Raw genomic sequence first — 23,663 nt, 5'->3', positions numbered from 1 at the left:
ATTTTAATTCTGTTTTGAGCTTATTCATCAGATTCAGTCCAAACCGATCAGTTATGTGTGATATAAAAATTAAAAGGCATATACTGAAGCATATAAACCTTTACAGAGGTTGTCAAGGTTACGCTTGCTAATACTCATTATTAAAAGTCTCTCAGAAGAGAAAACGACATAACGACAATCTGCTGATTGATATGACATCAATGTTAACTCAATTTTTATCCTTCGATAATCATCATGGACATTTGCAACAATTCCGTAGGCAGGTAAACATAATAACACTCTAAATTTTGGATTAATTTTCTATTGCAGAATGTGAACGCAAATCTTTTAATCTTATTCTGTTAGAAAATTGTTATTTTGTGTGCAGTTTTAGAGAGCATAACAATAATGAACACCGATAAAGGTGCGAACAATTTGTAAGATTGTTGTAGTTTCTTTTGATTATTTTCTTCTGAAAGTTTTTCAGATGAATCTTTTGAATAAGAATACTTTCATAATTTTAAAAGCCTTGAATTTCAAGTTAAGCTGGAAAAGTTGAGTGAACAAAGAAAATCACAGAAGAATGGCAAGTTATTTGATGAACATCAGTTTTTGCAAAATTGTACTGATTTACGGAAACAAATGGATAAATACAAGCGCAAAATAGAAGGAATGAAAAGTATGAGCGAACAGCATCTAAAAGAAAATGCATTTAAAGATTTGGAAGAATTGACTGTAAGTTAAATATATATTTTCTTCTGGTATTGAACTTATAAATTTCCAATGAAATGTAATCTTACAACAGAAAATTTCAGTAAAAGTTAGGAAAAATAAAATTTGCATGAAAAATTTTTATTAAATGAAATTTCCATTCCAGAAAACTGTGGTATTCAGTAACAGTTCTATCTAAAATAAACATCTAAGCCAAACTGCATATATTGTTATGACCAAAATTATTAAATTATCCAAAAATTATCAGTGTTCATTTAGAATGGGGAAAGCGACCATTACTAGGTAGAATTGTTACAGGATCAGTTATCAGAGTTGATGAGTTCAGGAAGAACTTCCATGTCCCTGGAAAATGATTCCATGAAAATGTTTCCTTCAAAAAGAATAAGGTAAAATTTTGGTAAGATTTTACTGAATGCCACTGAAAATATGCTAAAAATAGAAAATAAAAGAATTGCGTTTATTTGCAGAGAAGAAAAGGCGCAAGTAGGAGAGATAAACAATGAAAAAGAAGAGATTTCATCGACGGATTCATCATCAGATCGAGACTATGCTTCTGATTATTCAACTATGCAAGAAGGAAACAGAACAAATGATATGAACTTAAGGTTAAGCTTCTTTTCAAATGTTATCAATTAGAATGAGAGGAATTAAGAGGAATTAAAAGAGCAGAGAGAATAGAATCCAAAGTGAGTCAGGCATTGATGATATCCTTATAATTTTTAAAATGACTACTGTCAGAGACCAATAACTAGAAATGATATAAAAAATACCAGTAATCTGATTGATTTATTCTATCCATAGCTGAACTATTTGAATAGTTTGGTTTTGACTAGCCAATAATGTTGTCTTACAAAACTTGACGAACTTGTAAAATGCTTGTTCAACTGAGCTTGTGCTAATGTAAATATTCATACTCTTCGAGACATTGAGAAAAGCTTTGAATCGTTTATCCTTTAATAAATAATCATCGCTTTAGCTTTTCGATTTAATTTCATAGTGTTAAAACTCTGGAGCTTATGTCTGGATAAATTTTTAAATTTAATAATTTCATAGTTTATTTGGACTTTAAGCGGTGGACTGAAAGATCAAGAAAGTGCGATAACTAAGGATTTAATTTTGAAGAAAAATGAATTAGTACAAGTTATCGCTACTCGTTATGGCAAAAATTGAAAATGTCAACTATTCGATTCGTTTTTACTTGTTTTTGCAAATGCTTATAAAAATAAAAAAATTATTATATAAACACATCTGTCCTCAATAAGCGCTTATTCTTTCAGAAAAGATGGCCAGTGGCTAGCAGAAAATACTAACGATGATCAAGGATTCCTTTCGAAAGAATTGACATACTCTGAAGAAGAAGCGAAAGAGTCTGATAAACCTTTATCAATACCTCGGCGAACCGTTATAGCGAAAACGATGGCATCCATTTTTCCAACAAGCAGCAATAAAGGTGTCGCAGAAAAATCGGAAACTTCGGAAAAAAAAAAGCAACGCGATAACCTAAATGTCGCAGATATGGCTGCACCAACAGGAACTTCAAACATTGGACATAATATCGAAACTAAGATTCTTGAAGAATCTAGCTCTGAGCACAGCAAAGTTTCAAGACAAGATTTGGAGCTATCTGAGCAAGAAACTGTGAAAACTACTCTCCCGGTATATTTTCTATTTTTTATCATTAAACCATTCGGAAGACTGAAGTTGTGGCAGTTTCTTTCATTTCATAGTTCGTAAATTATTTTCAGAAATCGTCCTCTCAACCTATAACAGCACTAGACACACTCGAGAAAGCCAGTAATTACGGTGAGATATTTAATAATTTCATTCCAAATACAACTGCTAATGCAGATATAAGCATTTCACTATGGTCGGAGAACGACTATTTTTAAACAAAATGAAACACATTTTAGCATTTGATAGATTTTTTTCAGGTGATCATCTGACATATAAATGTTATCTGGCACCACGTCTGAGTAAATCGAATTATGCATTTCATGATATTTACTGGAACTATGAGGATGATCGGGTGATCTTTAAATTATTTAATATAATACAATATATTTATTCACTTCTTACCAATCTATGTTCAAATTGTATGAAATAATTGGAAATGTCTGTTCATAGCTGAGGAAAAGAAGAGTGCGAGTCAGTAAAATGATCAAAGTTATTCGTTTGGATAAAGTGCGCTTAGATGCAATCGATGTACACTGTCGATTAGTACGAGCATATTTGTTCGATCTAAAAAGTACTGAAGAAGAATATCAAATTGTAATTTGTTATTTTTCATAATTTTCTTTTCATATTCATCGCTGTTTAATTAAACTCAAAAAATCAGTCAATTGAACTAACGGAAAGGAAAGATTCTTTAAAGAAACCGATAGCTTAAATAATTGTGCAGTAGTAGCAACATTAGATGTTTTTTGCATATGAATAATGTATATAAAAATAGAGGTATTAAAAAGCAAATTACAGGTGAGTAATGTCTATACAATCAAAGCACACACGCGTACACGTCACCCACAAACGTGGACTTTCTCTACAACGGTAAAATCATTGTTATAAATTCACCAGTTTGAATCTTCTTGGTAAAATATTGTTATATGCAAATTAACAGTTAATAAAAATTAATTCAAAGCTGAAAAGTTAAATTATGCCGTTTGAAACAAACGGCGGATTTATGTGTATCAGTGCTTGATTGGTATGATCTCGATATCAGTATTGATATGATCCCGATATCAGTGAAATCTATGCTGTACTTAAATATCGCTAATCTTTCTTATGCTATTGGTTACTTGCTATTAAAAACCTAAACATTTTTTAATGATAAATTATTCATAGTAAAATTTTAAAGAAAGATATGCAGAAAATATCACTCAGTTATCCGTCATTCATTGTACGTTCGAATTACAAACAGAAAAGTGTGATGCTATGTCTGGAAGCTGCTATTGTATTTACTGATCACGTAAGTGAAAGATTTAATTGTTTCCGCATTTTCACAGGAGTAATTAAAGAGAAAAATAAAAGAAAATGCCGAAAGCTTTTTTTTTTAAATTATTTCTTTCAGATTTCATTTCTAAAAGTTTAAAAAAAAAAATAACTCGTACTTATTTAATAAGCCAACAATTATATATTTTGTAAAAAATTCAAATAAATTAAACTAATTACAGGAAGGAGAAATGTCTGAACAATCACTTGGCTGTGCTATGTTATCGATTATTGATGAAAATGGACATTGCTGCATGAAAAACAAGTATTTTTGAGACTGGAGATCTAATTATTTGCTGGAGATCAGAATTTACTCTTTAGTTTGCTCTAGCATTATTCGGCAAATTATGTTATGAAATTAAAATTTTGCAAATAAATAAATCAGATTTGAATTATTTTTAGCAAACTGTTCTTCAAAAAAAATAAATAAATAAAAATAAAAAAAGCGAAACATTAATTACTTTATTTATACAAGATTTACTTTTTGTTTATACAAGAAAATTCACCTATTTTTTTAAAAAAATTTCCAGGAATTATACCGCAAAGCTGTTTAACCGCAACCCTTTTAACAAAAAAGGTATCAAAACTTTTAATACAAGCAAAACTCATAAAGCATAATAATAAGCTATGAGGAACTGATTTCAACAGTTAAAAGATGAACAGTTGAAAGTTACTGTAAAAAATGCGTGAAAATGAAATGAACATTTCAAATTGTTAGTTCAGTTAAATGAGATAAGTTAAAGATTAAAACTTTTAGGAATTTAATTCTATGACGTCTAATACAGAAATTAAACATCAATTTAATTTTAGAAGCAATCCTTGCAAATACTCAAATTCAAATAACTTTTGGTGTATCGGATGTGCCCAACAACATCGTTCATCAAGTTGAGTAAGCTGATTATTACTTTTTGAAAGTAATGAGAATGGAAGGTGGTAATGAATTTTCTGATAAATTTCGATGTTTATCTAAAAAGCAAAATTTTCAAAGTTATCGAATAATTTCAGCTCTCTGCCAGACATTTTTTTATGTCATGAACTATTTTTGCCAATGTTTTTCTACTATCGACGTCTGTTGGGTCAATTTTTGACAAAAGATTGCGATAATTGTAGTAGTTCAGGTAACAAAATTATTATTTCTTGAAGTTTTTTCTCAATAATTGATTTAATTCAGTAATTACTTCTAAATTTTAAAATCCGAATAATGTTAATTTATTCTTTTCAGCACTTAAGGCTGAACCATTTCTTGCTACGTTTCCGGCCATCGCTGATCAGCCTGATACAATGGAAATGTTATGGCAACTTTGGAAAATTCATAAAAAAAATGTAATTAATAAAAAGGTTATTTTCGCATTTCCTTGGATAACCAAATTTGTTAATTAGGCAAATTTTAAAAACCTAACATCTCATAATTTCAGCTTTCCGAGATGGAGGAAGCCGAACGATTCCGTTCATTCTTTCTAACAACTGGGTTCCTTTTACATCAAACAGTTGACATGCCTAAATTTAATTGGGCCGATGCTCGATGCTTCACCGATCGACAGGCAAAACTGAGTTATTTTCGAGAACAATATTTGCATAGTTTTGATGCTATTAAATATCTCAGCAGAGAGCGTTGCCATCCAATTAACATATACAGTTATGCATTGGATATTATTGGCCCTCATGCTATCATTTGATCTTATCCTCTTTTTTTACTTTGAAAGCGATTCAGTTGATTAAATCAAAATTCAATTTTTATGGTTAGCAATTATTCAAGAATAACTTTGATGGAAATGTTGTATTCAGTAATCATTCAGAACAGTTAAATTGATTCTTTAGTACTATTAGTCTCCTGGAGTATTATCGGTCTCTTGGAGTATTAAATTGATTCTTTAGTACTATTAGTCTCTTGGAGTATTTATTCAGTATATTGTGAAATCTGGACGATATGAGTATAGTTTTAGGATCAATTTTAGTCTAGAATCAAATTTAAGAGAATCTATTAAGATGAGTCAGTCAGTGCAATTGTATGTCGTTCAGAGATTACTGCAATTGTTATCGGAGATTTCTTAAAAACCGAAACAATTAGTTCCCTTTTGCAAGAAATGAAAAACATTTAAAGATAAGTGTATAACAAAACTTATGTCATTAATACGTTGTATTACATACATCATTTAAACCACCTGAAAGCAATTTTTAATCGTCCACATTTCATTTGTAAACAGTAACATTTTTTTACAACAATTGTAACTGAAGAACAATGCTCAGGCAACCACAGCTAATCAAACGAACATTTCCGTCTGTTTCTCTGATTTTTCGGTTTCTGAATTATGGTATTCGTAGTTCCAGTTTTTTTTTTTTAACTCTCTTTGAGTGTTACTAGAGATTTGACAATTGAGCGTTCTGAGAGATAGAGGAAGAGTAATTACTGCAAGTATCACCTAGATGAATTTTCTTTCCTTTAACAGTATTTCCTCTGGTCAAAAGTTTGATTATGCTTTTTGATTTTTGTTTCATATAAATAAGTGGTTAATTGGTGATTTTAAGCTGAAATTTATGTAAGAAAACAGTTCCCTGATTGCTTCAATTTGAAAGCGAAAAAAATTTGTTATTGACAAACAACCAAGAACTTATTTTTCAATAATTAATTTAATCTTTAACTACAAACATAGATGTTGTCAAAATTTCAGAACAAAATTTGAAGGAATTTCAGCACCGTTGTTTAGTTTGATATAATAAAGTATAAGCATTAATGTCATATAGCAGATGTCGCAGTAGATAATACACTATTTGCGATAAAATTTGCTTTACTTTACTACAATGCTTTAATAATGGTGTGATATTGTGTCAAAAGCTAATAATAACGTAATGAAATACTGGAGAATCTAATTTAGATGTTGTGTGACCTTATTAAATTTTAAATCAGTTCTTTGCTAAAGGTAATAATCAGTCACATTAAACTGTCCATACATTCTTACTTTTTTTAATATTATGAATGTTCATAAATGTCGAAGAAAGTTAAGATCTGTCTTAACCCATATCAACTAGTAACCAACCCCTTGGTTGACAAAAATCTATCAAAAAGCATTTGAAAAAAAAAAAAAAAATTGTGATTAAATTAACCGGACTTCAAGGCAACCCACAAATTACAGATGTGTTGCAGCAATTAATGTAACATTTCGTAAATCTTGTTTTGGGGGATGATAAAGGAAGTGGAATGGTGCTATATGAATCAAAACTGATTAACTTCCGATGAGATTTAGGCAGCGAAAAGGAAACAAGATAATGTGTGGGGCTTGTCAAAACCTGTTCCTCACATGAAGAAATACTTCGTTTGATATTCAGCTGATTTTAAGCATTCCTTTCACCTAATTCAATAATTAAGCGTACTATCGCCTCCCTTTCGCTTTCTGAACGAGGCAAAGCAATGGATTCTATTCAGATCTTTCTTCATTCATTAGTGAGTAGACTGCTTTTCAAGAATTTCCAGAAATATTATATTAAGAAGTAAACTGCGGCGATCGCTTTAACCTTCGCATTGGTCATCTAAAAGAAACAGGCGCAAACATTTTTTTGATACAAAGATTATACCTATCTCAAAAGGCTCTTTGAATAACTCAGTTGAACATAGTAACGGCAGCACGTCTTCTTTCTTAGATACAAGCTAATCATTACGCAATTGGCGTAAAATAAATGTATCCCACCAGAAACAAAATGAAACGTGTAAACCTACTACAATCGCACCTCACATTCAGCGCAAAAATTTCGGAAACTGCAGCTGGAGAAAAAAGAAGAATGGGACAAATTAAAACTCTAAATTGATTCAATATTTTTAGTGGGAATTACAATGGTTTGTTGGCCAACTTAAATTACTGTTAACTTTAATATTGTACTCACTGATCCCCTAACAACATTAACAGCAGTCTATTTTACATAGCAATCCGACTATGAAATAAATTCGCCGTTACATTTTCGACATCAAAGTCTAAATGCTTGCTCCCGTTAAGATTCGGCATTATTTTTATTGTGATTACATATAATAAACCAAAACTAACTTGAATTCAATCCGAGGGCCTACCAAATATGCCTACCAAATCTACGAACCTATTTCACTGTAAAAGTTAACGTTCAAAAATCAACGAATAACTTAGAAATAGACCTCAGAAGCTATAAAAGTAATAACCTAACAACGAAAATCGGACAAACCTTAGTTACTAGCATTAAATGGTAAACGTCCAAAAATCTAAGAAAAAAGAATTTTAGAAGCTAAGAAGGTCATTAAGACAAAGAATCACAAAGTATTGAGTTATCTCGTATTTCAATTTCAATGTAATTTATGCATGTTTGCCAAAATAAGCATTACATATTTGTAAAAACATCTAATTTTTTTGGTTCCTTTCATTACAAGGAGTAAATGAAGGGAAATGTATAGTACTTAGAAATCAAAAGATGTAGTAAACGTTCAGATCACTTTTCGATGCTATGAGCAGCTTTTATCAATGCCTCATATGTTTCTATTTCAATTTGCACTGCAGCTCGAGCGTCATCTTCCATCGGCTCTAGAGCACGTCGTTGTGCTGAACTTAGTTCCTCTTCAGCCTTCTGCAACTATACTCTATCAATTCAAATTATTGAAGTCAAGTATAACAAATAAAATATAGTTCTGAATAACCTTGACCACATTTTACGGAAATCTTGACAGATTAAAAGTGAAGAAATTAAACTGAGGTATTTATACCGCTAAATCGATATCCTCAAGTCTGATTGCTTCTTCCGCCAAAACTTGACAAGAACCATCTGGATTCATTGAAAGAGTACCAGATGAGGCAAAATATTGAATACTTTTATCTGAAAAAACAGCAACAGAACAGTTCATAAATATAAACGATCTGCAAGACAAGTACATTTAATTTTTCAATGATATTCAAAATTGACATAATTCACCATCTTTGTCCACGACTCGAACAACACCCGGCTTCAGCATCCCCAATACCGGCACATGCTTTGGCAAAATACCAATTGAGCCATTCAAGGTAGAAATATCGACCTGCTTTACTACAGTATTATTGAAAAAAACCTGCAATATAAAAATATGGGAAAAAATTTTTCTATCAACTCAAATTAAACTACAAAAATTAACAGTTTCAGATCAAAAAAAGGTCAGGAAGAAAGGAAAGGAGGCTAAACTGCTCAAACTGATGCAAATTTACCTCAACAGGTGATGCAAAAGTCAATCGAAGTTCGTCAACATTTACTGCAGGCGCTTCTTTCGTTACATTCTGTACGGTTTCCACCGCAGCGTAGCACCGCCGTAGAATGTTCGACAATCGATGAATATTACGCCGTGATAACATCCTTAAAATTTCAAATGAAAATGGCAGTTTATTGATTTAATCAGTGGAAGTACATTCCCAACATACTTCCTTCCAGGTGTACAGAAGGAGCAACAGCCACAACTCAACGCGAAAATGTTCATAGATCACAGGACGAGGATGCCTAAAGAGAAAAAATTCCTAAGATGGAAAAAAAGTAACTGAGATTCATGCAAATTAAATTCATAAACTGTTTTCCAATGACGGCATTTTGCAACTCAGAAATTTAAAATTTTTGGCAAGTTAATTTTAAATTTTGGCACTCGAACCATTTACGTCAAAATAATACGACGTAAGAAACAAGAGGGAGAAGAAAAGTTGCAATGATAATACAAACGAACCGTTATGAAACTTTCATGTCTCAGCTCGACTCGTGTGCTCTCCTCAACCGTAGTGGACACCGGAGTGCCTTGTCGTAAGAGTGCCCTGCAATCTACCCATGATGTCTTCTTCATCATCCCGGAATTCTTTATTAATTTTGGAGGTTAAGAAACGAAAGGCGGAGGACATTCTTATGACTTCTATGAATGCATAAATCCCTCCCCACTCGTTAGTTCCCGGTACAGGTTTACCACCTTTGTTTGTTAAGAGTTACCAGTTACAAACAAAAGCTTACTTAAATAGGACTGCAAACAAGTCACATCCTTACCGATTATGAACCTTCGTATGATAATACTATGAACCTCTGTTGACCTACACAGTTTACGGTAATATGAAGGAAGTGCACACCCTTAAGCTTCTCTGATCTATTCCACTACATTATCAAGCTTTTTACAAATTTCTACAAAAATCTGTGTGAGAAACAACTGTTTGTTCTTTATGTTGCAGAAAAAAGACAATGAAATACATTAGTGAATGGACGTAGATTTTAGCAAAAATAGAATTTGGGACAGATGTTCAAGAGACATTTAGATTTAAATAATCACTGAAAACTGATGATGCTGACATTTTTAGATATTATGAACAAAAAGAATGCATCACAAATCTTTTACAGGAAGCACAGAAGACGCCTTTTTTTGCATAAAAATAATTTAAAAAGTTGAAACCAAAGCATACAATGCATAAGTTATATAAGGGATGCTAATCGTACTTGATCTCCAGTTATTAAAATCATCCCATCTCTATTAATCCACCCTTTCCTATCTGAACTAAGCTACTAAGATATAAACTTTTCTATAATGAAACTGCTCCAAATTTGTTACTATACCACATCTGTTACTAAACTACACTACAAACCTCAAAAATCGTAACTCGACAGCTATTAAGTCCCGTACCAACCTCTCTTCACTTTGAATATCCCAGAAAGTAAATATTTTTCCTAACAAACCTTTATTAAGCGCTGCCAAATAATCTCGTTTTTTTTTTTTTTTTTTTTTTTCAGTTTCTGATTATCAGAATCAATTCCAAACCCAAAATCCATGAAAGCATAAAAAGCCTCCTACACCTGCCACCTTAGTAGGGAATATGAGAATTAGACGTTAGGTTCGAAAGAGACAAGATCTGTGCAATGAAAGCATTATTCACAATGTTTGAAGATGATAGAACAGTGACAAAAATTGATTCGTTAGTCAAACATTACATAGCGATTAATTAATGGACATGTTTACCGCACGTTACAAAACAAACAAACCATGAATATTCGAAAATTAAGAAAAAAAAAAATAACATTCAACAAATTTACATACAATACTGAAGTTATTTCAGAGAGGGAAAATGTGAAAATTTCAGACTTTTTTACATGTGAATCAGTTCAATTATTTATTGTAGTTTATCAGTAACATTTTATCCAACGACAACTCCTCGGTGATCTTATCGCTACTTGGGTAGGAGTTCATGTTCTAGCAAACAACATGTCAAAATGTAAAATGATCTTAAAACCATTTTATTAAATATAATCAATGCTGCTGCTTTCTATAACCTCCTTCAAATATATCAAAACACTCATCCTTCTGTGATTAAATAAATCTCACAATGAATAAACCAAATAATTTCACAAAAGGAGACAAGGTCCAATAAAGATATGAAAATAAATTACTCGCCTGTACCTAAGAAATAAATAGAAGCACAGGTATGCAGAAAAGAGCTGTATATAAAATTTCATTAATTTTAAAATGTCAGAAATTAAGTATAAAATAAATCCCCATAAGAATAACATAAGTTCCGGAAAACAAATTTTCTGCAAACCCCATAGTTAAACCACCAAAAGTAATCAAATAAATAGGAAGCATGAATATAAATAGCAAGGACAACTAAAATTGTATAAGTTGAGGAAATTTGCAAGGAATTTTCTTCAAATTTTTATGCGAAACAGGATTAATATACTACCCAAATCAGGCATAACTGACTGGTCAGTAAGTTTAAAATATGTCGCAAGAACTTTTATAGTGAGAGAGTACGACAAAAAAGACAAGAGCAACTAAATTGTTGTGGGTGGATAAGAAAATGCAAGAAAACTAAAGAAGTAATGCATCTAGATAAAACTGAAAGTCAAGAGGACGTAAAATTACGTCTTCGAAGTTTCTTCGAGCACCTAATGTGTCGCTGCTTTCGCTTTTCAGATGAAGAGAAAACCAGAATATGCTGAAGAGAAGCGCAATACATAAAACAAAGGCGAGGAAATCCAAGACAAAAAACTTGTTATGAAGTGCACATAAAACTTTTAAAAACGCTTTTTGCACTAGATCGCCAGACTTTAGTCAGGACTAGTCAAGATAAAGTATGGATATTCTGGTTAGTTCATACTAATTTTTTGTTTTTATGTCACTAAAGAAACACTGCCTATAGACAGCAATCAAACTAATCAGATCACTTTGAAAAAAGAAATACGAATAGCAGCAATCTCGGTGGTTCTTATCGGGATCCAACCGGACAAGCGCTTTGAACTCTAGATTGCGAAAGATCCACTGATGTATAAATAATTCATTTTGAAAGTCAAATCATTACGAAAAATAACTTTCAGCATTATTATCTTCCTTTGCACCAAAATGCTTTAAATCATCGAATAAACTTTGCTTGATTTTCGATATTTCACTTGCTTCTTCCTATAAACAGGATTACATACATTAAATAAAACTTAAAATGAGAAAAAAAGTTCACAATGAAATAACTATTATTCAATAGAAACACCTTATCAAAATATGTTTTACGCTGGTTCGTTGATCATAAATATTAATTCTACTTATATTATTAAACAAATGAAAAATTAAATGGCTGCTCACATATTACACTTCAAGGAAGTTGTGAAATTTTCTTCATACTTCGCATTTATTCTCTTCATTCCTTATATACGACTCACTGCTGAGGATACTCACAAAAACAAACTATTGTACAACTATTGCAAGAGATAAAGGTTAACAGTTAAAGGAAGTCGAAAATAACGGTATTATGTATATATAAATGAGAACTAACATTTACTTGTCCACCAGAACCTGAGTTGGTATTTGAACTATTGCCGGGTCCATTACCTTGACTGCCACCAGCTACAGCATTCTGAGGTGCACCAGACTGTGAATGTACCGAACCAGGACCACCAACTCCGGCCCCTGCTACTGAGCCTGGACCACCCACTGGTGCCTGACTGCCTGTATTTCACAAAAAAAGTTAGTAAGAAATCCAATGTGGACTACTCACGCAAATGATAGACGGACAGTTTCGAAGCGTGAAACATGTTTTCATAAAAAATTGCCATAGCTAATTGGAGAAGGTTAGGAAATCAAAACCACCCGCAGCCTTACCAGCAGGTGGAATGGGTGAAATAAACGAAGAGGATTAGTGGTTAACACCGTCTACGCCTCAAAGAAGGGTAATGGAGAAATCAAGTCCTGCGAGCAGTCGCGCCGCCATCAGGAAATCGCGGCAACTGAACCGTTTTCACTTTGTTAATACTGAGTGCAGGGTTGTAAATTGAAACAGATGCCACGGTGCATGAGGCCTGTAACAAAAATGAACAACTCCCCTCCTAACAACATAAAAATATAGTCAAAATACACAGAAATGAAACGAAAAAGCGAGCTCAGGAAGGGATATTGGAAAACTACAAACCTGGTCCGCCTGCTGTGCTTGGTGTACCGCCATTTAGTCCACCATGTGTAGAAGCAGGTGATTGTTTCATTTCATCACCGTTCAATAATGAACCAACCTGTGGTTCAGGACCGGAACCCGGAGGACCGGCTGAACCTCTGCCACCTGCTCCAGGAGTCATACTGCCCTCAGAACCATGCATCACGTACTGCAACTGCTTTTTATTAAAACAATGATGATGCATACAAAAAAACTGCACCTTATAGAGCGAATTTATTTATTAGTACTGATGCTTGAAAACGTGTTTTGTTAAGTTAAAAGCATAAAATAACGTACTGGTATATTCGAGGCAGTTGACATCATCATGTAACCCCTTGGATCAGCCTGCCCATCAGGCCCTGTTGGCATTGGTCCTTGCGGTCCTGGTGATGACATCATTGAAGGAGTTGATGAGCATATCGCGCCATTTGGCATCATCGCATTCTTAAAAATAGAAAATATAACTTACATAGTAATACAGGTATTCCGAGTTGTATTAATAAAACCTCGAATAATGTTATAAATAACAAATCAACAAATCAGTTTTACTACTGTCGTGGAAACTAATAGCATTTCCTTCTTTATTTTATTATCCAGAATCGAAAACCATATTCAGAAAAATTCTTATGAACGACTTATACATCATCAAACTAGCATAAGCACCTAAGAAGCAAAGTAATCTAATAACAATGAACATACTGGAGGAAAAGGCGTCCCCGTTGGAGACTCCATATACATTTGAGAGCCATATCGCATTGGACCGTTTGGTCGCATTCCCGGAAAATTCTAAAAATATGGATTTAGTAAAAATTCGAAATGTAATTTGTGAATCATTTTGTGAAATGTAATTTAATACATTTTTTTAATTTTTAATATATTCAAACAACTAAGAGCATGACCGTGGTCATCCTTCTCATCTCTCATAAGAGAATACTTCTATTTTGAACTATCTTAAACGTTAATGCCTTTATCAAAATTTAAATTTAAATGCTTTCGAAGAGGGAAATTCGGTAAAAAAAAGGAACATTTTGGGTATGAACAATCAAGGACGTGTGCAGAGATGTCTAAACAATCTGAAAAGCCTCGTATTGTCTCTTCGATCAAGTAAGCAAACTGTGGGAAACTCAAACTCGCAGTATAGCATAAGTACACTTAGTAGAATGATATAAGCAAACCGTTGGCATACGCATTGGGCCTGCACTTGGAGGTAGTCGCTGTGGCTGCATGGGTCGCATTTGTTCTCCAAATATATGCGGAGGTCCAGCACCTGGAAAGCCGGCGCCAGGTGGCATGGCACCTGGACCTGGTGGACCATTCCTTGATGGCATAGCATACCGTGGCGGAACTGGAGCAAAGCTTCCAGAAGGAGGCACGCCTTAAAATATCACTGTAATGCATTTATAATTTAATTTTTGGATGACTTGCCCTAGGTTAACCATAAATTTTAAACAAGTATATAGAAACATTATATAATAGGAAATATAAAAAAAAAAAAGAAATATAAGAAACAGGAAATATAATTGAAGTGGTCAAATTTTGTTACTGATCCTAATATATAACCTGAAATGGGTGACGACTGACTAGTTGCGCCTGATGGTCCCGGTTGTCCACTTCGTGGAGGATAATAACCAGCAGGCATAAGTCCATCTGGCCCTGGTCCAGGTCCCATACCCAAAGGGCTAGCTGCTGCTGACGGAAACTGTAACAGCGTAATTGAAATTTAGAGATGAACAGACATGTGAAATAAGCGCAACTATCAAACAAAAAAAAAGTCAAACAAATACTTGGTACAATTTGCTAAGTAAAATGAAAACCAACCAGATGAGATCCGTGCATACCATTCATCATTGGTGTACCAGCAGGACCTGGAGGAACGCCATGACTTGCATTCATAAACCCCTAGAACCGAAAAATATAAAAATCAATCATACGTCACCCAAATAACACTTCGCCTTTACTTTTTATAATGACGAAAATATATACGATAACAGAGACAGCTAAAAAAAAAGATCAGAAAGAAAGTTACGTATTCATGAAAAGCTTTAGCTTCTTGTGAAGCTTCACACGTATCTCGCCTCTCCGGAGCTGCTGAGTATAAATCCCAAAATAAACTGCAAATAATTTTCGTAACTGAGGATCAAGATAAAAATCCAAATACAATGAAATTATTTTCACTTTTTTTATTGAATTTGGAAATAATGCATGTAAACTTACAAGAACCAATTCTGCAAAAATCCTGGTGCGTCGCCAATATTAATTTGCTTCGATGCATTATTTTGCTAAAATAATTCGCATGTTTTCGGTTCTCCATCTCATATTTGATTGTGAAAGAAAAAAATGTGTTCTGCTTCAGTTATAAACTTTTATCTCATATCAACCTGATTTATATAATTCTTTCTCTTCCCAAAAACACTTATCAGACGAGAGTTTTGAGATTTCCGACAAATTTTCGAAAATGAAAATGAGTAGGCTAATAACTCAAATAAACGTGAAAATCTAAAAATTTAACAATTGCAATCTCTCACTGATAACATTTCTCCTTTGAATGATTCGGCAGTTTTCGTTGCACCATTATGCACCAAATATTCATACACAAATCCAGCAAGCCTAATAATTTTGATAATTAAACAAGACCTCCAGCATTTTAAAAGATTATTTTCTAGACAGTGCAATGAAGCTGATCAGTAAACGATGCTCTTCATATACCGAAATCCATTCCTGATGATAAAGCAAATGATACTGAATCAGTGGATTTATTAAATGCTCCTTAACTACTCGAGAAAAAGAAAAATTACTTCTCTTTTGCTGCAGCTTCACTTTGGCTTGTTAGTGTTGTTTGGGTTCGATTAGACGGTGGCCCCTTTGGCTGTTGTGCAAACATTCCAGACAAAAATGATGTTTCTTTTCAGACTGCTGTCAATGTATTAAACGAAGCAGAAGAATAAAGACACATAATTTAATATAGTACCAACAACCAGTAGAATCTTCACACAACCTGAAATAACATCAGATTGTTCGACAATTTAAGTATAATGACAATTTACATATATGAACCTACATTCAATAATAAATATTCCAAGATAATTATTTAACTTCTTCGACTTCGTAAAATGCTTGAATAAAAGAAGAGGTGAAGAGTTGCAGCAATGTTGAAAATATATTTTACTAAAAATTACATCCGAAAGAATGCACAGTGGGAAAAAAACTAGTGCTGATGATTTCAACTGAAGTCAGCAAGAAATTCAGTAGTAAATTTAATTGTCTTATCTTAAAGGAAATATGAAGAATGAAATGGTTAATGTCGAATCATTAACAATTAAAATAACACTCCAAACAGCTGAAGGTAACCATAGAACATTTGGAGGCGATCAAAAGCAGGAAAATTTTTTCAAACATTTTACTGCACAGATTGTATGGTTGAATTAGTTAAAGTACCAGGCCAATACCGAAGAGTAATACTACAAATACACTCTACTAAAGTATCATTAGGAAAAGATAAGTGGAATTAACGAATGATTAATCAAGCCTATGTTAATCAGAAAATTTCAGGATATACGTACTCACTGACTCAATACCTCAACTGTATAAGACATTAGCTGTGCAGAGAGACGTCACAACAACAACAATAATAATAACAACGAAAAGATGATAGCAACAATCGTTTTGCAATAAGCGTTTAATTAATCGACCTAATAACAGTGAATGGAAGAAGTTTTACTAGCAACACAGACAGAGAGCCTCTCATGCATCCCTCGAACCGATGAATTAATTGTGAAAATATATGCCAGCAAAACACATGTCAACAACCCATCCACAGACATACACACACCTACACACACACACACACACACACATACACACGCACACACCGAATATAAATAAACTGGACGATCCCCGAGCTACTCACCGCGACAGCAATAACGCAAGGAGAGAAGGGTGCTGTGCAGCTGGCGAATGTCCAGCCGCCCCCTGTATCGATCGGTTGTGTCTTAGGCAGGGGCACCTCCCTACTATCAGTGCACTCTCCTCTGCACCTTCTGCAGGTCACTTCCTGTCTGCACCTCTTCCGAGGGGTCCCGGGAGTTCCCCGATGGCACTACCCTCCCTTAGAAATAGATCATCTCCTTCCCTTCTCAACAACCACAACAACCTACCACCACCACTATCCCCCACCCAAACACTATCATTATGTGTCTTCGTGCACGCCCACACACATACACACATGTACGCACATATAGAAATTAGGGATCGGTGTTGTTGCGTTGTCCCACATACACACAGACACAGACATACATACACAACCACTTCCCATCCAACATCGCTGGGACGTACGGCTTGACAAGATTGTCACCTTCCACTGTCCGGTGAGCGATTAGGGCGCTGACATCGTGGCATGCCTGCTTGCAGGGACTAGAAGCATACATTGTACACACACACATACATACATACAACGTTGCGTGCTGTTCATGACGGTCATGTCATAGAAACTGGACTGGAGTCGCTCCGAAATTTACAGATTTAAAGTGAATCTTTTCAATTTCTCTTTATTAAGAGACGGGTCATTTACACTAACCAAAAGTCAAGGTGGATAGCTGGGAGTTACCGGGTACCACCTTCACACAGATGTCTTGCTGACTTGAAGTTGGAATTACCCGCAGTTATAAGGGTTTCTTGTCCTCTCTCAATTCCCCTAAGAAACTAATGGTTTGTCCTCCACACCACCACTCTTGTAGTGATAAAGTAGAAAATTCAGGTCAATAATTACACTTCCTGTAGCCCGGATGAGAGAATGCGAGAAATTCCTATAAATATTTGGCAAGGTTGTCCTTATCATTGTTTTAGTACTGTTACCTGGTGAGTTGTTGCCATCATCTTTTCTTTACCTCGAAATCCTGAAAGTCTTTTGAATTCTTTGACCAAGCAGACGCACATTGTTTCTCCGTGCTGATCTTTCTCAGTAGAATTCCTTCAATATCCGAGTGTTTCGAGAGTCTGTCGTTAGTTAGTGAACAATACATATCTACCTATGAAATATTCACGTGTAATCCTGAAAATCTTCAGAGTTTCCGGTCTTTCACTTTCTCTTTAAGGGAAAGTTTATAAAGCATAGCAGGAAAAGAAGTGGTTCGTTACTACTTCTGATAAGCTGAAATTTCAATTTCGGAAGAAATCGTATGCAGTTCATAACAGGTTACTCGGTACAAAGCGCAAGAACATGAACTATAGTGTATAGGTTGACACAACTGTGTAATTGCTTCCTTGTTTAATTCTGCTGAAACGAGTCACTTCGTCATTTCCTCTTGGAAAGTAGAGAGTCAAAAATGAAAACTTTCAAAAATTCAGTAATCAGAGTAGCATTTGCAATTCTTCCAGGAATTTTAATTATCTGTTTCAAGTTTTATTCTTTCTCGGTTCCTCCATTAAATTATGGCAAAGATTGAAGTTGTTTCTCATATTCCAAAAATTGCTATTAATTTCCAGTTGAGAAAAAAAAAGGAAAGTGAATTAATTTCAGGAAAAAAAAAATAAAAAATTATGGGTTCCTTAGCTGAAGTCGAGAAACAGGTGAGCGTTTTCCTCATATGGAGAAAAAAGAAATTTAGTTCCTGAAGTCGACTATAGCAAGAAGAACACCACAACAGTGAGAGCTCCGGTAGATCTTTTGGTAAGGTTGTAAACAGAAGTAGTAGCAATGTGATGCACTTACCTGCAGTACCGTGATTCACTGAGCGCAGTGATACCTAAATAATGATTTGTATCTATTCTGCTCTAATGTACCAAATATAATAAAGTAAGGAGGTCAAATATATCAGAATTTAAATTATCATGAAGTCATTGGGACATAGTAATAAAGGATGACAGAAATCAGAAAATTACTCTGAGCAGCGTAGTTATTTTTCAGAGCTGGCGTTCAATGAAAAGAAAGAATTTAAGTAATCAATTTGTTTATTCACGGAAGAGGAATGTTTTAGAAACACTCAAAACGCCTAAATATGACGTATTTACGCTATAGTATTATTTATTAGAAAATAGTAATCTTTAAGCTAAAACAGACGATTCAAGTTTCATCGACTATGATCGGTGAATATTGCTATCCTAACCGAAATGCAAGTACTAAATTAAGTTTAAATTGAGTGAGTCAAATACTAGCAAAACTTGCAGTGAAATGTAAAAGAATACGTAAAAGAATAAGAAAGCCAAATTTGACGATACCGTGAATCCATCAATCTTAGATTCGGTACACCAAAAATAAAGTTTGTTTCATGTTAGTAAAGAAGACAACATGTTCGTAATTAAACTTGTGACTTAAGTGAGTTGCTTTCTCCAACAGATTTGACTTCTTTTAAACTTATGACAGTTAGAACAAATAATCAGATGTGGCATAATGACCGGAACAAAAAGTTTGGCACGGAACCTTGTAAAATATGTCCGAGTTAAAATTAGAAAAGAAGGGCATCTATGTTAACAATGACGTCAGCAATGTTTGTCAAGCATTTAGTCTTTAGTTGTCAGCCTTTTCATCCTTGAAAGTCATTCATTCCGCTGCAGTGTCAGTCTATTTAAACTTGATTCAATATTTGCATTTCCGTTAGGATAACAGAAAGAAAAAACTCCAATGAGATTGAACAGGCGGGAAGTTATCATTTTGTTCCTAACAATGAATTACTGTTGCCGTTCACTCTAGCATTTCGCTCAGAAATTTTTTAGAAAATTTGTCTGATTCAGCCATAAACGAATTTAACGATGATCAAAAGTCAAGGATTAAAGATCATAGTTGTAAGACTGACCACTGTTTGTCCTTTATACTTCCTGATAGACAGTTAGGTAAGCAGTGCGATGTAGGTGAGTACGCTACCGCTCCAACATTACAAGTAAAACAAGTATGAGATACTTCGCCATTTTAACATTTCAATATTATTGAAAAGCTGTTTATTTAGGCGAACGAATAACAGCCAAGTGACAGTCTTATCGGCGCCTTCCCGCATAGTACTGTTGCTAATTATAAATGAATAAAATCAAGATACTGCTTATCAGTGAAGCATAAACAAACGTGCCATATTCTTCTATTCCAATATACCCAAGGAATTTAGTAAGATTTGAATTCTACAGACACATTATATTACAGGATGGGAATGGTCGGAAAACCAATTGCAAGTAATGATTGTATGTCTGCTATCATTTGGTGCCAGTAATGTCTTACTGGTTGCAGTAATTTACTTATTGATAAACTCTATCAAATTATTCCTATAAATAGAGACCATCCTGCGAATCTGATCGAATCTGCAAAATGTTACTACCGTCATTCATCATATTTCTTTCCCGAAATTAAAGTTTTGACAATTGTTTTCCGTTTCTTCATTTTGAAGCATCTTTTCGTTTCCTTGATCTCCAATGATAATTCCTATACCCACGTCGCTACGAATAGAATAACCCCTCTTAGCATATCTCAACCCAGTGCGACGAGTTGAGTACCTTCACTAAACTTTTCTAGCAGTAGTAGTGTGCTAGAAAAGTATGTTAACAGTTTTAACAGGTTATAAAGCAACTAAAATTCAGCGTTTATGTATGATCAACTGAACCACTCAGCAAACACAACAATAAAATTCAAAGTAGAAAATAAAAACCACCATAATGAACAAGCATAATTTTATGGTGTATGTGGTGTATTAGTTGATTAGTTACAGAAGATCACTGTGAAATGCTGTCATTTCTGAAGAAGAAACAGACTAGCGCTAGTCGTTTATTATAACTTTTCTTTATCCTACTTGTATAGCATCGAATTCTTCTTTCCCCGTACTTCAGCATTCTAATCAGCGCTATCTGATGAGCTATCGCCACCGTAATCTGCCACTAATGCTGAAGATTTACTGTATACATCCGACTTCACAACAGAAACAAACCCAACCTTGATGTTCGATAAATTCATCTCGTCAGGATATAGCAATTCTTCACATTTAGGCTTGACATCATCTAGATTCCCCTGAGAAAGTTATATTAATAGGAAAACAATCTTTCAAACTCTGAAGTATTTCGAAATGATTCGACCAGAAAATCAAAAAAAAAAAAAAAAAAAAAACGAAATAAACACACCAAAGGTAAATAAGGAAATTTTCCAAATATTTCGTCTTCGAATCTCGAAAACCATTTTAAAGTATTGCATGTACAAATTATTACCTTGTTCGGAACATCTACTTCATCGTGTTCATTTTCGTATTTTAATCTTTTGACAATACCAAGATTCTCGGCTGTTATTTGCTCCTGTCCGCTCTGTACAGATAATACACTGTTAAATGCATTGCATTCATTTCTATGAAGTTTCATAGACAACAATTGCTTTTGCGTTATATCATTCTTTGCCGAAGTTGACGGTTGACAACTTGAAAATATAGGCTTATTCAATATTGCCTTACGCTTTGATTCAAGTTGTTCTTCAGGAACTAAAAAGTAGTACAATAAATATAAGACAGTAGCGTTCTTTTAGATTGGAAAAATAATAATAATAAAAAAAAAATCACACAACTTTCGGATTCCAATTTTAAATTCAGTTGAGAGCTACTGTAAACAGCACAGAAAGTTCATTACTTATATCTATATAAATCCAGAAAATTTCCAATTTATTATAATAAGATCAGACCATTAAACTCCTCAAAATAGAAAAACAATATTAAAATTGTTACGTAAATTTCATATTTCTATATCGTAGAATTGTAGCAGCAAGCTTTTTATCTTCAACGTTTTCTGATACTAGATTGATGTTCAAAGACATCCTCTTTAGCAAGTCTTCATCTCTGACTCTTCCTTCGTTCAAAGCAGCTTTTTCAAGCTGGAACAGCACAGTGAATGAAACAAACAGAATATAAAACATAAAGAAGAACAGAAGGAATTGATTTGGAACAGTAATAATTTTAAAAATGTATACTTTGAATGACTTTCTCAAAGCTTGATTAGCAGCAAAATCATCCTGCATTCTTCCCTGAATCCATTCCAATTTAACAACTTTATCGGCTAAACTTGCAGCCTTCTTTTTATCCTGTTCTACATGTTCAACCTGAATGTACAATTTGTTTACGAAAAATTTAATTTTGAATTGAGAATGGCTTGCAAAAATACTTTATTTCTCCTTGTCCTTTATATTATTTGAAAGCTACAAATAAACATAATATATTAAATCAATACAATATGGCAAATAAAAATTAAACCTGAAACATTCGATCACTTTCCAACTGTCTACTAAAACCTCGATCAACAGCTCCAAGCTGATCGATGGTAGATGGATCATACCGTTTCTCCTGTCGACGACAGCCTTCCACAAGTTCATAATCAAAGTGCTACAAAACTAACGCAAAGGTAAAGGTTGCGAAGAGGGGAAGAGTTCACGACAAGAAATATTCCGATTCTAAAAGATTTTTAAAGTGGTTTCAAGAAAAACAACCTCAGGATCAGTGCGTATGACGAAATAGTTGTCACATAGGTGACACTTCATACGAAACTCATATAATGGTGTTGTATAATACATTCCGATTTTTTTCTTTTCAGCATTATATCGTACACCCATCCCAACATGGTTGTTGCAACCAAGGCACCAAATATTGAATGGCATTTCAAAACTGAGTATTAAAGAAATAAGATACAAATATTTCAAAATGATTTGAAAAAAAATAATTCGACTAAATGTATAAAGAAAATCCACAAGGAAAATAAATTACTTTGTTATGAATTAATATAATTTACATTGACTTCTAACTCACCAACTACTACATAAAAGTATTCTAAAGTAGTTTTTTAAAAAGTTAAGTGCAAAGTACCGTATAATAAGAATCCCTTGTTTGATTTTGGCAGCTCGTTCTCGCAGTGCATGTGTCCCATGATAACTGTTTAAACTTTTGTGTTTTTTATAATCAAAATCCGGCGGATAATAGAAATTCTGTCCCTTACGTTCACCCATACTCTGCAAAAATTTACAAAAATTTTCCAGGAACACTATATGAAAAACTTATGGAATCAAAACACACCTTCCTTTTATTCAAAAAATGTTTTTAAAAAATCAATTACAATCATCAAACGTAAGTAATCGGCCGCCAAAGAATTTATTCGAACAAAATCGCAAACTCCACTTCTTAAAGGTTAAGTTAATTTCTATATAGGAAAAGAAAATATCGTTATTTTGTAATGTACTACAGCGGAAGGGCCAATTCCAAATCACTTAAGAAAACCAACATTTTATTATAAAAGTTTCTTGCAAAAAAATAAATAGTATCATTTAAATCAGCAGGACTAGATCCACCATTTTCAAAATATACAACTTATGAATAAACAAACAGATAAATAAAGAAATAAATAACCAATAAATAAATGTATAAACAAATGGATAAGTAAATCAATAAAATCAATAATAAATTAAAGACACATTAACTAGTTAATTAAGTACTTAAAAACAAGTAAAATAACTACATATAACTCACTAAATGAATCAAATTACAAAAAAGTAATTTCAATACTTGATGGCAAAAGAGAAAGACAAATTATACACTATTCTAACTGAAAAATTAAGTCAAC

At 33.5% G+C, this 23,663-nt stretch overlaps 5 protein-coding genes across 6 annotated transcripts; 2 read left to right on the top strand and 3 right to left on the bottom strand.

The window, feature by feature from the left end:
• Positions 1-191: 191 nt before the first annotated feature.
• Positions 192-5,372, top strand: Bma-nphp-1 (Nephrocystin-1 like protein, putative; the record flags this gene model as incomplete). The annotated part of the gene is made up of 16 exons (XM_001902874.2): positions 192-263; positions 526-714; positions 1,009-1,097; positions 1,179-1,316; positions 1,989-2,367; positions 2,457-2,514; positions 2,643-2,737; positions 2,836-2,979; positions 3,184-3,255; positions 3,563-3,673; positions 3,879-3,961; positions 4,227-4,273; positions 4,507-4,585; positions 4,702-4,814; positions 4,919-5,034; positions 5,112-5,372. 16 exons carry the CDS (start codon positions 192-194, stop codon positions 5,370-5,372), a joined length of 2,046 nt encoding a protein of 681 aa, XP_001902909.2.
• A 2,770-nt stretch (positions 5,373-8,142) lies between these two features.
• Bm13903 (ATP synthase delta chain, mitochondrial precursor, putative) lies at positions 8,143-9,029 on the bottom strand (the record flags this gene model as incomplete). Its single annotated transcript, XM_001902875.2, has 4 exons — positions 8,143-8,277; positions 8,414-8,523; positions 8,620-8,752; positions 8,886-9,029. The coding sequence occupies 4 exons, from the start codon at positions 9,027-9,029 to the stop codon at positions 8,143-8,145; spliced, it is 522 nt and encodes a 173-aa protein (XP_001902910.1).
• A 2,957-nt stretch (positions 9,030-11,986) lies between these two features.
• Positions 11,987-15,987, bottom strand: Bma-sam-10 (uncharacterized protein; the record flags this gene model as incomplete). The annotated part of the gene is made up of 12 exons (XM_001900020.1): positions 11,987-12,088; positions 12,456-12,628; positions 13,089-13,275; positions 13,404-13,550; positions 13,806-13,892; positions 14,282-14,481; positions 14,667-14,805; positions 14,925-15,005; positions 15,133-15,217; positions 15,321-15,385; positions 15,632-15,713; positions 15,902-15,987. The coding sequence occupies 12 exons, from the start codon at positions 15,985-15,987 to the stop codon at positions 11,987-11,989; spliced, it is 1,434 nt and encodes a 477-aa protein (XP_001900055.1).
• A 2,654-nt stretch (positions 15,988-18,641) lies between these two features.
• Positions 18,642-19,119, top strand: Bm858 (Uncharacterized protein; the record flags this gene model as incomplete). Its single annotated transcript, XM_043078705.1, has 2 exons — positions 18,642-18,671; positions 19,009-19,119. The coding sequence occupies 2 exons, from the start codon at positions 18,642-18,644 to the stop codon at positions 19,117-19,119; spliced, it is 141 nt and encodes a 46-aa protein (XP_042934639.1).
• A 1,794-nt stretch (positions 19,120-20,913) lies between these two features.
• Positions 20,914-23,052, bottom strand: Bm7666 (Uncharacterized protein; the record flags this gene model as incomplete). Of its 2 annotated transcripts, none has more annotated exons than XM_001900019.2 (7): positions 20,914-21,087; positions 21,282-21,483; positions 21,785-21,930; positions 22,027-22,155; positions 22,307-22,435; positions 22,540-22,714; positions 22,913-23,052. In XM_001900019.2, 7 exons carry the CDS (start codon positions 23,050-23,052, stop codon positions 20,914-20,916), a joined length of 1,095 nt encoding a protein of 364 aa, XP_001900054.1. The 2 variants fall into 2 exon arrangements, with proteins under 2 accessions (XP_001900054.1, XP_042934638.1); XM_043078704.1 differs by having other exon boundaries at positions 21,282-21,581; positions 21,841-21,930.
• Between the last annotated feature and the right edge of the window lie 611 nt (positions 23,053-23,663).

This window comes from Brugia malayi, assembly GCF_000002995.4.
Source record: "Brugia malayi strain FR3 genome assembly, contig: Bm_v4_Chr2_contig_001, whole genome shotgun sequence".
Lineage (NCBI taxonomy): Eukaryota > Metazoa > Nematoda > Chromadorea > Rhabditida > Onchocercidae > Brugia > Brugia malayi.
The sequence above is the reverse complement of the archived record's forward strand: the minus strand, read 5'-3'. Positions and strand labels throughout refer to the sequence as shown.